The sequence below is a fragment of the Hypanus sabinus genome, chromosome 16 (assembly GCF_030144855.1).
Source record: "Hypanus sabinus isolate sHypSab1 chromosome 16, sHypSab1.hap1, whole genome shotgun sequence".
NCBI lineage: Eukaryota > Metazoa > Chordata > Chondrichthyes > Myliobatiformes > Dasyatidae > Hypanus > Hypanus sabinus.
The window spans coordinates 32,604,745-32,617,479 of record NC_082721.1 but is presented as its reverse complement, the minus strand read 5'-3'; the positions used below and the strand labels follow the sequence as shown (position 1 = coordinate 32,617,479).

Here is a 12,735-nt window from a genome sequence, read left to right as displayed (position 1 = left end):
AAAATAGCACTCAGAAATGTGTGTTGGGAGATTGATGTACTAGGGCACAAGCATGTACAGTATTTTCCATAATCTGAGCACTCACTATCACCTCTACACAATGAACCAATGACCTGTTCTTGGGGAAACCCTGTAGCAAATGTTATGTTCCAAGTAAGTTTATTCTTACAGGGCTGTGTTCAATTGGGTTCCCTCTGGTTAATCTCTTGTTTTAAAAATATTCCCCTCTTATAATCTTGGTAGTAACAATGTATGTTAGTGAGTCCCAAATTGCATGCTAAAAGCCATTTGTCATGGGCTCGGATTGTTGTAATCAAGTCACTGAAGGTGCAGTCTCCTATTACTTGCTTAGCACTCATCTTGTCCTAACACACTGACAGGGATTAAAGGTCTTAATTTGATTAAATCAATGCAGACTCAACTATGGTACACAGCAACCACAGTTGCACTTTGTGGGTTTCTAAGACTTCATTTTCAGCAATAGCAAAATGTCTTTTCCACATTTAATCGATAGCATTCTGATTGTTTAACATGAAGCAACATAGTGTTTTTACATATATCCTGGAGTGCAGTCATTTCTAACACATTATTTTAGAAACACAGAGAGGGGAAACCAGAACTACTGCTGCCCTATAATTGGTCATCACATCTTTTTCTAGTCATTTGCCCAGAGTTATAAAATGATGTCCATGCACCTTGAAGTCTACATGTCCATGCTTAACTGAAGCATACTGTAAGTCCATTTAAATTTATTCATTGTGTGAAAGCAGAAGCATGTACATGGTGGGGTGGAAGAGAGTGAAGGTGTCGGAAGCTGATACACCTCTATCCTCAGCCTCATAATCGATAAAGAGATTAATATAAAGTCTTCTGCAAGGATATGTCTGGCAGGGAAATTATTATCTATAATAATAAATTCAGGCTCATCCCCACGAAATGACTGAGGATACACACCTGCACTGAATAAATAAAACCTAGTTACAACAGTATCATGTAGTGTTCTGTACTTCCTAATCACTCTTACTGTACATTTCATCATATTCCTAATGTGTGGTCTTGTAGATAGTAAAAGCAGAAACCTGCTCCATGTGTTTGGATTGACACCATCCTTACTAGCAAGAATAGTATCTGGCCCAGGGTTCCACTGTGAGGTTGGAAATGTGTTCACTATGCTCTTTGACATTTCAGCATTCTATATGATGACATATATGTACTTTGATAATAAATTTACCTTAAACTTTGAACTGTAGACTTCCTGGCACAATGGTGAGCCAAACACTTCCACGTGCAGAAGAACTTGAAATTGGTATCATTCCACACATCTGCTGCCATTGTCATTCTAAATGTCAGGGGCACAGATTTGGAAAGAAACTTACAAAGTTGAGGTTGTTTGTTGTTTCTGTAGGGAAACAACCCTAGCAATCTGCAGTGTGGCTTGCAGCAGCCCAATTTAGAACTGCAACTCCGGTCTGGTATGATGATGCATGATCCACTACTTGATGCTGATGGACATTTTTCTCTGAACCTGTAAATATGAAACCTATATTTAGATTGTTTCCATTGGCAAATGTACATGGATTTAAAATGAAATACTGTAGATATCATTTTTGTGTCTTGTATCTGGATTTAAAAACCCATTGGCAAGCTATTTAAAGGCAAATATCTCATTTTCCTGATTTAGTACATAATTGATGTGAGAAAAGTAAACTGACAACTGAAGTAGGTTTCAGAATCTGGAATAATTGCAGAAAATTATTTCCTGTCTTGGGGTCTGGTGGGGACACCCTTGCATCAATTGCTGGTCTAGGTTAAATTGGCTAATTGCTATTTAGATTATCTTAATGGTGGTACAATTGGCCAGTAAAGACACAATTGGTTTTGCCTAATATTCACCAAATAGTAAAATAGGCCACCAAATGGCTATCCATTCTGATGTCAAAATATGTTTCACCACCGATAACCCATCCCCCTTTTCTCACCAGACCACCACCACCAAAGGAAGAAAAGCATAGGCTGTGCAAGATAATGGAATCACACTGGGGGAATAACAGTACCTGTAAGAATAATACATGTTGATTTTTGCCCAAAGGTTTCATTCCGCTATCACTGCCAGCTTTACTCAGAATGGCGAAGGACAAACCAAAAAGTCCAATTGATGGCTGCAGACCAGAAGAATATCGCTCAACATTCTCTCCTCTCTTCAAAACTTGTGAGGAAGGATTCTAGTGAAACAATTGTGTAAATTCATTGACACAGAGAACCTTAAAGAAATGACAATTCATAAAGTCTACAGTCCTTGAAATGTGCTTTCTAATCTCAGCAAGGAATGACAAAACAACAACAACTTGTTTAATTTCATGGAATTCACATGACGCAAACTTCATTTGCAACACTCTCAGGAGACAGTATATATGCAGCCTGCATCTAAATGCATTCCCAATAAAGAGTGGGGTTTTGAAACTTCATATTAGCTCCACTCATTTGGATAGTATTGTTAATCCATTGTAAGATTGAAATTTATGGAATGGGACCGTTGAAATTTGAATTTAGACAATCATTTGTTTTACCATGCTTAGAAAATGACTTAAGGTTACAACGTGTTGAACTGCTTTTATTTTGAGAGATATGGCTTCGGCATTGCACAGTAGCCAGTTATTGGGTCGGTCAGCACTAACTAAAGTACGTTTGGAGATCTTTATTTCTTGTGAATGTTGTTTATAAATGAAGTGACAAAACAGAAATCTGAGCCCTGGAGGAAATCAGAAAGTTTAAATGCAGTTGCTGAGTTTTGAATTGTAGATGTTTGGAATTTCCACATTTGAAAAGAATCTGCTGAAGTATTTCTTGTATACAGGATGTGATGCTGGTCTCATATCAGTGATTTGCAACAAATTGACACACTCTAACACTATTATGGCATTGATTTTTGGGAAGCTTTGTGCTTGCTTTACTAAATGACACTTCTGAGCACCAAAAAATCTGCATGTTTTTCAAGATCACTCACTTGTGATACAGTTAGTAACACTGCAGTCAGCTTTCAGCACTCATAGTATATAGTCAGAGAATTTCACTAAATGGAATACCTTCTGAGGTCAAATTTGCAATATTGAAGCAGAATAATGTTTTCCAAATGGGATAAGAGGAAGTAAAAATGTTCCCAATGGAAAATCGGAGCTATGGTACTCATTAACAAGAGAGGGAAGTCTAGAAAACTGTTATTCAATATCTTTTGTATAGTAGAAGATTTGAATCTTTGCTGTATAATCTAATCTTAATGTGGTTTGGGCTTTGGTATAGAATGAGTTAGGGAATGAAGAAATTTCTTCATCAAACATGCCTTTATGTTTCATTGGTTAATGTTTGTTAGGGCTCTTTTGTATATTAAAGCTAGGACGTTGCATCTCCCATTATGTCTTTCCATAATCATTTGGTGAGTCAGGCAGCTAAAGAACACTATATAATATATGATTACAGCAGCTAGTATTAAAACTTAGTTTTCAATGAATATACCACTTACTATAGTTTTGTCATAGAATACCTGATGCACATTTTAAATTTACTTTTGTGAAGTTCCAAAAATTATCTAAACTTTGAACACAAGCTTAAGGAGACTGAAAAATATATGATAAATTTTGTTCAACAGTTTTCATTTATCTTTTAGATTCCAGAACTAAAATGAATAGTAGTGTACCAGAGAACACCAGTATTGATAAAACTCTACAGCACTCTTCATCTCTCATTTCACGTTCGTGTCTGTGTTTTGTAAATTATTTGTATTTACGACAAGTTATTGGTGATACAGTGTTAAAGAGTAGAAAATTGAACACATGTTATGGACCTCACACCTCACCTTTTAATTATCTTTCAAAGTTGTTGATCATTCATAAAATATTAAATAAATGCATTTATGATGCTATCAGTTTAAAACACTTGCAGAAAAACAAGTGTTAGGTAAGAAGATAACCTGTTGTCCCATTGGAAATGCACTTTTAGGTTTTAAGCATTATGGCCTTATTTTTTATGTAGTAATGTTTCATTTTATTCAGAATACAAATGTGCTTTTATTTTAAACCAATTTTTCAAATGATGAATTGAACCTAGTGGATATATCTTCATTGAATTAGAGTGGTAATGAGAGCATAAAAAGGAGCTTTTTTATTGGAAATTCTGGTTTTCATCTATTTATAACTTTTAAAATTTTAACTAATAAAGTAAATTTAATTGAATTGATCACTAATATTTCAAAAATAGTCTTATCACATTCTTTTAATATCCCAAAACATTTCACAACCACAACTATTGGATTACTGTTTCATTGAAGAATTTTCATTATTATTCTTGTAATCAAAGTGATCAGCATGTGTTTGCTGAACAATCTGTATGATGCTGAGATAGATCCTAAGATGTGCTGGGTCACACCGTTACTCATGTAACCTGGGGTCATTGGGTGTTTCAACATTATACACCCTTGGCCAGGCGATCTGTTCAAGGTTGATCCGGTCCTGGCTTGTGTCCCAGCAACATTGGTTCACAGGTCACACCTCTTGATCCATAGCCATTTAGAGCAGCATCCTTGACAGTCCTGATGGCTCTTCTGTTTGCAGCTACAGTAATGTTAAGGAGAGAGTATGCTTTGCAGAGTGAGCAGCCAGCAAAATCTCTACACCCCACCTCTACAGGCTTGTAACATGCCCTCCACCCCTGAATCTGACATTGCTCTACCAGCTCCTGGTATTTGGCCTTCTTACACTCAAATGTCTCTTCAATCTGGTCTTCCCAAAGCACCTGCTTTGAGGTTTCTTTCAGAATGACCATGTCAGACCTCAGTGAAGATGCTGTGATGAAGTCAGGGAACTTTAATTGCTTGCCAAGATTAATTATTGGTTGCCAGTTAAACACCATGATGAGCAAGCTCGCAGGTGATCTGGGCTGAGGCTATGGTTGGTCTCCAGCTTTGACAAAGGCTTTGGGCTTTCTGAATTGGCAGAGGTGCATGGCTGAGGAGATATTTTCTGCCGCTGCCTTCAACACCTGGTCATAGCACCAGCAGTAGCGACCTTCTCCCAGGGCTTTTGGACAGTTGCTGGGGATGTGTTCCAGGGCCTCTCTTCCAGGACAGAGAGGACATGATGGTGCCCTGCTTTTGCCTCAAGCAAAATAGTTCAGTGCACTAGGCGGGACGTTGTATACAGCCTGGATCATGAACTTAATGCAATGGGGTTCTGCCTGCCAAAGATTGGAACAGAAGATGTTCCGCTTCAGCGCACCATCCCACCTTGTCCAAGCTCTCTGCTGCCCCATTTGGGTGGTACAGACTTCCTCAATAGCTGTTCACACCTCTTCCTGGACCAGTTTGCGTCTGTCCCTGCCCTAGGCCCTGTTGAAGCTTCCTAGCCCCGTATGACCAGATGTCACTATCCCTAACAGACAGTGTATAAAGGTGTAGAAACAGCAATGCAAAATAAAGGAGTGCTGCGAACTATGTTGGTTATTGTTGAAGAGACTGTGAAAGCCACATGCTCGTTTAGTGTATTTTATATTTGATGGAACAGAGAAACAGTGGTTTATTATGTTATCTAAACAAGACTGAGTAGCTTCAGTCAGTATAACATCTGAAGTATCAGACTAGAATGTACAAGTTAAGGGTTAGATGGGGTAAGATTGGCACATCTCACTTCATAACTCTAACTCTGAGTTAAGCATTTAATTAAGAAAAGTTTGTAATATTTTACTTTCTTAAATTGAACCTTTTTATTTGAGCTTATTCTAGTTTATGAATAAAATCACAGTATTATCAGCATTGGAAAGAACTTCCCCATTGTTTGTTACTTGAATAAGTTTGAAAACAGTAGAAGCTTACCTGGTTTATGGTAATATCAACTATGAAAGGAACAGTGGTGTGCAACAGCCTTTCTTCTGGTAATATACAGAATCTTAGCAATATAATCTGTTAATGATGTTTTTGAACACTTAATGCTTGAAAAGCTATTATTTTACTGCCTAATGACTCAAAGAAATTTTGCCGATTTGGGTAATGTGTATATCTCATTGTCGGTACTCTATAAGCATCTCTCTGAGGAGTTTAGATATAAAACTGTAGAATTAAGTTGAATTTCCTTGAAATTTCTGATATTGCTTTACTTTGAGCTTTAATTTGTTTACTTTAATTCCCTTTCAGTAATTTTTGTGTGCTGACTAAACATGTTTTATTCTATAGATTTTTCTTGGTAGCTTTTAATAGTGTCCATAGAATTGTATTCATATGTGCTACAGACATAGTTTTTTTTAATTTTTGCTTAAAGGCATAGAAATTACAAAATGTAACCAAGTTGCTGCCCTTTGAATCTTTCAGTTAATTGTTCACCAAGTTAAAAGTGAATCAGGATTGGAATTCTGCTTTTTTTGCTGCAGATTCTTAACATTTGATCTGCACTTTTAAAAAAATATTTAATCTTCGTCCAAAGCTGGTTTTCAAAGTGTTTATATATGCATTAATAGATGTACTCATTCCATTGGGTTTATTTTTGAGGTGTTGATTGAAATGTGGAGATGTAGTGAATTGGTTGGACACTCAATGTACTTGGTTGAATATAAAGTTAGCAAAAATTCAAGGAATGTTACATGGTTCAGGGAAATTACGGTGGGAGATGATGAATGAATTCCTGATCTGATGCTAGTAATGTGGTCATGGTATTAAACAAGTATCCAGTGATCCCAATGCCAAGAAGGGAAGGGATATCAATTAAGTTTCCTGTTCCTGATCATCGTCAACTGACTTCTGTTGCTCAGTGCACATTTATTGATATCTTGGTGAAAAAAGATGGGCTAGCCCTTATACAATAAAATAATTCTTTGTTTGTATTCTAAAGGATAGCTGCATGTTAATGTATCAAATGTTGACCAACAACCCCTGAATCCTTGGCCCAGCCAGAGTTAGGAAACTGATCCATTTTTGAATTATCAAGTATTTTAAGAATAACCATTGACTAAATTGGCATTGTGGCAAAAATCACTCTCAAAATTGTAGAAATGTAGCTGAGATGTATTTTTCATAGTTGCACAAAATTTGGATTAATAGATGTGGAAAGATAACAAAAGATTGTACTCTAGTTGTTAAACTGAGACTCTTTTCCGTCTGAAAATGGAACAGAACTCTAATTTTACATAAAATACTGTACCAATTTACTTTAAAGATCCTCCATTTGGATCTTCAGCTAATACATTTTTATTTATTGTTTTTCAAAGTTTTAAAATGTCTTAATTGATGCGTAGATATTTATGACAGGATTTTCAAAACTCTAATTTTGTTCCCAGAGCCCTGGTCTCATGCTCTGTTTTTCTTCATTGATTGGTTGTCATGAATTAAATGGATTCAAGAAACAGATTCCACTCTTGACATTGGTAGAATTCTTTATTTTGATTATCTAAATAAATGTGCCTCACTATTCTGTGCTATCTTTCAGACTCATTGGAGGTAAGTCAGGAGTTAATGTTTTGGATGAGATAATAATGCACTGGAAATCCACATATGAAAATGGTACAGTTTTATACACTTGACTGTTAGAATATTTCTCAAAATTAAATCTCCCAAAGAATAGAATAGGAGATGCAATGTGTTTGCAACCAGTTAAGTGTAAAAGTTAAAAGTTTCTATTTTATCTAGAGCAAGATTACATACATGGATTAATGGAGCTCATAATCTAAATCAACTACTTAGCATTTAAAATTAGTTATTATATGCACTTAGTAGATTTATTTGTGCATGTTTCTAATTTTTTAGTATTCCAAAAATAAGTTTGATTTCAAAAAAGACACAGCATCTGGCTGAACCATGCAGAACAAGAATTCCAAGTTTGATCCCACTCCTTACTTAATCAGTTAAGGTAAAATAGAAGCTGCCAGTACCTGAAATAAAAAGAAAAATGCTGAAAACATGTGGTAGACAACATGTCAATGGGTCTTTGACCTCTAACGTTAACTATTTCTCTTTTCCACAGATGCTGCCTGATCTAATGAATGTTTCCAGCATTTTTAAATTTTATTACAGACTTCAGCAACAGTAGTTTTCGACACAAATGCCTAAATTGAAAGAGGGCATTTATCATGCTTCATAACACTGTTCCTGCTTAATGGCATGCATGTATGTTGCCTGGCTCAGTTCTGTTATAGTCAAATATTTTGCCAGTAGCCTTTGCAGGAGCTCTTGAATCAAATCAATAATGGGTATTTGAATAAGGTACAGGAAGAACATTACTCGTGGAAATTAAAGTTACACAGAAAGAGAAAATAAAAGTATGAGGCAAAATCTTTAGTAAGATCTTTTATCTTTAAAGCACCTTTGAATTTGCACAAAGAAATCAGTAGCTAGAATCCCATTGAGGAGTTGTTTGTATGTTAATTCAATCACCATGATGCACTGATTTATATCTCCAATGCAAAGTTTTGGGAATTAATCTTTGGAAAAATTCCCTCTTCTATAAATCTCTCTATCTGATTATACCAAAATAGTACTTGTCACATTTTAGGAAGGTAAAAGCATATTTTAATCCATTACTTAGATGGGCTTTTGTTAGTTCCATTGAATGAAGAACAAGACTTGTGGCAAAAGGAGGTTGCCTAAAAATCCTCTCTAAACCTGAAGTGTTTGATAATGACACTCTAAAATTACTTGAACAGAATACAGCTCTGTTTTGTATTGATTTACTGTTGGTTGAATTTGAAACTTTGTGGAGTAAATTCTTGTTGAGGATGGAAACTGTTCAGTAATTGCTTCTTTCTCTTTGTACCATCTCTTGAAAGAGTCAAAAAGCTTATTATATGAAAACATTAATTCAATCAATGATGTTTCATTCACTTATTTCCAAATGTTTTATTTTTGAAATATGTTTTTGTAAAGACTGTTTTTGAAAAGACTATACCAAGCTCTTTGCAGAAAGGACTTTTTTGCATGGAAATGAATTGAGACTTCAGGCACTTCACCAGGTGTCGAATACGTTCCTGTGGTTTTTGTCCCAATGGTAGTTAATTACTATATATGTTGTTAATGTCATTATTCTTTGAATGTATGATGTCTTAACTATCTGGTTTGCAGTTGCTTTAAATTGTAAATATACTGTATATCCAATTATTGTACTCTTATTATCACAATTATTATAATGCCTTTGGCTGATTATCTTAATTCCATTTTATAAATAAGATACATGTACTCACAATTCAATTTAGTACCTGGAATAAACCTTATTCAAACTCCATTCTGTTTGATGAACTTCATTGCTATAACTATTTTATGTTATACATATGTGTATTAAAGTCCTGTAGACTAAAAGAGAAATTAAAGTTTTGAACTTGATCTGCATTGAGTTGCCGGCTAGATTAATAGTTGGTGTGCTGGGTATACTTGTAAGATGACAGATGGAATTGCGTGAGGCTGCTTCTTCTGATTTGATCTGTCTTCTGCTGGAAAGAGCACATGTGATTAACTGTAAAAGTATTGTTGGCTTTAGCAGTGATGCCAAATGTTGTTTTTGTCTATAGGTGCCTCTGTAAACACAGTCCATTTGGTCAAGCTGTCAGAGAGCTAACATTCTATGGATTATCCTTCAGGTCATATGTTGTCCATTGACCCATACAAATCCATGTCTGTGAATTCATAGCTTGCCATTTCACTTTTGCAATGCTGCTTGTTACATTCTCCTGTATTTTCAATGATATTAGTACTGAAAACATTTTCCATTACAGAGTATTAGAGTGAAGTGTAATGAACAAGTGGTATTGTATTATCAGCTTTTGAAGCATCAAAGCAATAACTCTGCCCTAAAAAAAGTTGATCATTATATCCTAGAAAGGAGTGGTGCTGGTACTTCTAAGCATCTGTTCACAGATGGAAGATACCTCTGACTTCTTTAGATCAAAGAAAAGATAGATAATCCTGGATATCTAGCAAAATACTCAGATTATGGCGGTGCTTTGGAAGGATAGATTAGAGAGCTCCTGTAGGGAGGCTATTTGGGTGGAATTGAGGAATGGGAAAGGTGTAGTAACACTGATAGGAGTGTATTATAGGCCACCTAATGGGGAGCGTGAGTTGGAAGAGCAAATGTGTAAGGAGATAGCAGATATTTGTAGTAAACACAAGGTGGTGATTGTGGGAGATTTTAATTTTCCACACGTAGACTGGGAAGCTCATTCTGTAAAAGGGCTGGATGGTTTAGAGTTTGTGAAATGTGTGCAGGATAGTTTTTTTGCAACAATACATAGAAGTACTGACTAGAGATGGGGCAGTGTTGGATCTCCTGTTAGGGAATGCGATAGGTCAGCTGACAGATGTATGTGTTGGGGAGCACTTCGGGTCCAGTGATCACAATAGCATTAGCTTCAATATAATTATGGAGAAGGACAGGACAGGGCCTAGAGTTGAGATTTTTGATTGGAGAAAGGCTAACTTTGAGGAGATGCGAAGGGATTTAGAGAGAGTGGATTGGGTCAAGTTGTTTTATGGGAAGGATGTAATAGAGAAATGGAGATCATTTAAGGGTGAAATTATGAGGGTACAAAATCTTTATGTTCCTGTTAGGTTGAAAGGAAAGGTTAAAGATTTGAAAGCACCATGGTTTTCAAGGGATATTAGAAATTTGGTTCGGAAAAAGAGGGATGTCTACAATAGATATAGGCAGCATGGAGTAAAGGAATTGCTCAAGGAATATAAAGAATGTAAAAGGAATCTTAAGAAAGAGATTAGAAAAGCTAAAAGAAGATACAAGGTTGGTTTGGCAAATAAGGTGAAAGTAAATCCGAAAGGTTTCTACAGTTATATTAAAAGCAAGAGGATAGTGAAGGATAAAATTGGCCCCTTAGAGAATCAGAGTGGTCAGCTATGTGTGGAGCCAAGGAAGATGGGAGAGATTTTGAATGATTTCTTCTCTTCGGTATTCACTAAGGAGAAGGATATTGAATTGTGTAAGGTGTGGGAAACAAGTAAGGAAGTTATGGAACCTATGACAATTAAAGAGGTGGAAGTACTGGCGCTTTTAAGAAATTTAAAAGTGGATAAATCTCTGGGTCCTGACAGGATATTCCCCAGGACCTTGAGGGAAGTTTGTGTAGAAATAGCAGGAGCTCTGACAGAGATCTTTAAGATGTCATTAGAAACGGGGATTGTGCCGGAGGATTGGCGTATTGCTCATGTGGTTCCATTGTTTAAAAAGGGTTCTAGAAGTAAGCCTAGCAATTATAGACCTGTCAGTTTGACATCAGTGGTGGGTAAATTAATGGAAAGTATTCTTAGAGATAGTATTAATAATTATCTGGATAGACAGTATCTGATTAGGAGTAGCCAGCATGGATTTGTGCGTGGAAGGTGATGTTTGACAAACCTTATTGAATTTTTTGAAGAAGTTACGAGGAATGTTGACGAGGGTAAGGCAGTGGATGTAGTCTATATGGACTTCAGCAAAGCCTTTGACAAAGTTCCACATGGAAGGTTAGTTAAGAAGGTTCAGTCGTTAGGTATTAATGCTGGAGTAATAAAATGGATTCAACAGTGGCTAGATGGGAGATGCCAGAGAGTAGTGGTGGATAATTGTTTATCAGGATGGAGGCCGGTGACTAGCGGGGTGCCTCAGGGATCTGTTTTGGGCCCAATGTTGTTTGTAATATACATAAATGATCTGGATGATGGGGTGGTAAATTCGATTAGCAAGTATGCCGATGATACTAAGGTAGGAGGTGTTGTGGATAATGAGGTGGGTTTTCAAAGCTTGCAGGGAGATTTATGCCGGTTAGAAGAATGGGCTGAACGTTGGCAGATGGAGTTTAATGCTGAGAAGTGTGAGGTTCTACATTTTGGCAGGAATAATCCAAATAGAACATACAGGGTAACTGGTAGGGCATTGAGGAATGCAGAGGAACAGAGAGATCTAGGAATAACAGTGCATAGTTCCCTGAAGGTGGAGTCTCATGTAGATAGGGTGGTGAAGAAGGCTTTTGGAACGCTGGCTTTTATAAATCAAAGCATTGAGTACAGAAGTTGGGATGTAATGTTAAAATTGTACAAGGCATTGTAAGGCCAAATTTGGAATATTGTGTACAGTTCTGGTCTCCGAATTATAGGAAAGATATCAATAAATTAGAGAGAGTGCAGAGACGATTTACTAGGATGTTACCTGGGTTTCAGCACTTAAGTTACAGAGAAAGGTTGAACAAGTTAGGTCTCTATTCATGGGAGCGTAGAAGGTTGAGGGGGGGATTTGATCGAGGTATTTAAAATTTTGAGAGGGATAGAGTTGACGTGAATAGGCTGTTTCCATTGAGAGTAGGGGAGATTCAAACGAGAGAACATGATTTGAGAGTTGGGGGCAGAAGTTTAAGGGAAACATGAGGGGGTATTTCTTTACTCAGAGAGTGATAGCTGTGTGGAATGAGCTTCCTGTAGAAGTAGTAGAGGCCAGTTCAGTTGTGTCATTTAAGGTAAAATTGGATAGGTATATGGACAGGAAAGGAGTGGAGGGTTATGGGCTGAGTGCGGGTAGGTGGGACTAGGTGAGATTAAGAGTTCGGCACGGACTAGGAGGGCCGAGATGGCCTGTTTCTGTGCTGTGATTGTTATATGGTTATATAGGGATGGTAGTGGGAGTGAAGATTTGGTCCAGACAACATGAATTAAATGACACATTACACATTCCTCTTAGACATCCCCTACTTTGAATAACGTCTTCAGCTTCCCTTTAAAATCCTTAT

At 36.7% G+C, this 12,735-nt stretch overlaps 1 protein-coding gene across 1 annotated transcript in view; it reads left to right on the top strand.

Annotated features, from left to right (window-relative positions):
- Positions 1-9,251, top strand: part of LOC132406191 (E3 ubiquitin-protein ligase MARCHF2-like) — an 84,002-nt gene extending 74,751 nt beyond the window's left edge. Inside the window, exon 6 of the mRNA XM_059991510.1 lies at positions 2,090-9,251. Within this exon, the coding sequence (XP_059847493.1) occupies positions 2,090-2,242 (153 nt within the window). The 3' untranslated portion in view covers positions 2,243-9,251. The remainder of the gene's footprint in view (positions 1-2,089) is intronic.
- The last annotated feature ends 3,484 nt before the right edge of the window (positions 9,252-12,735 follow it).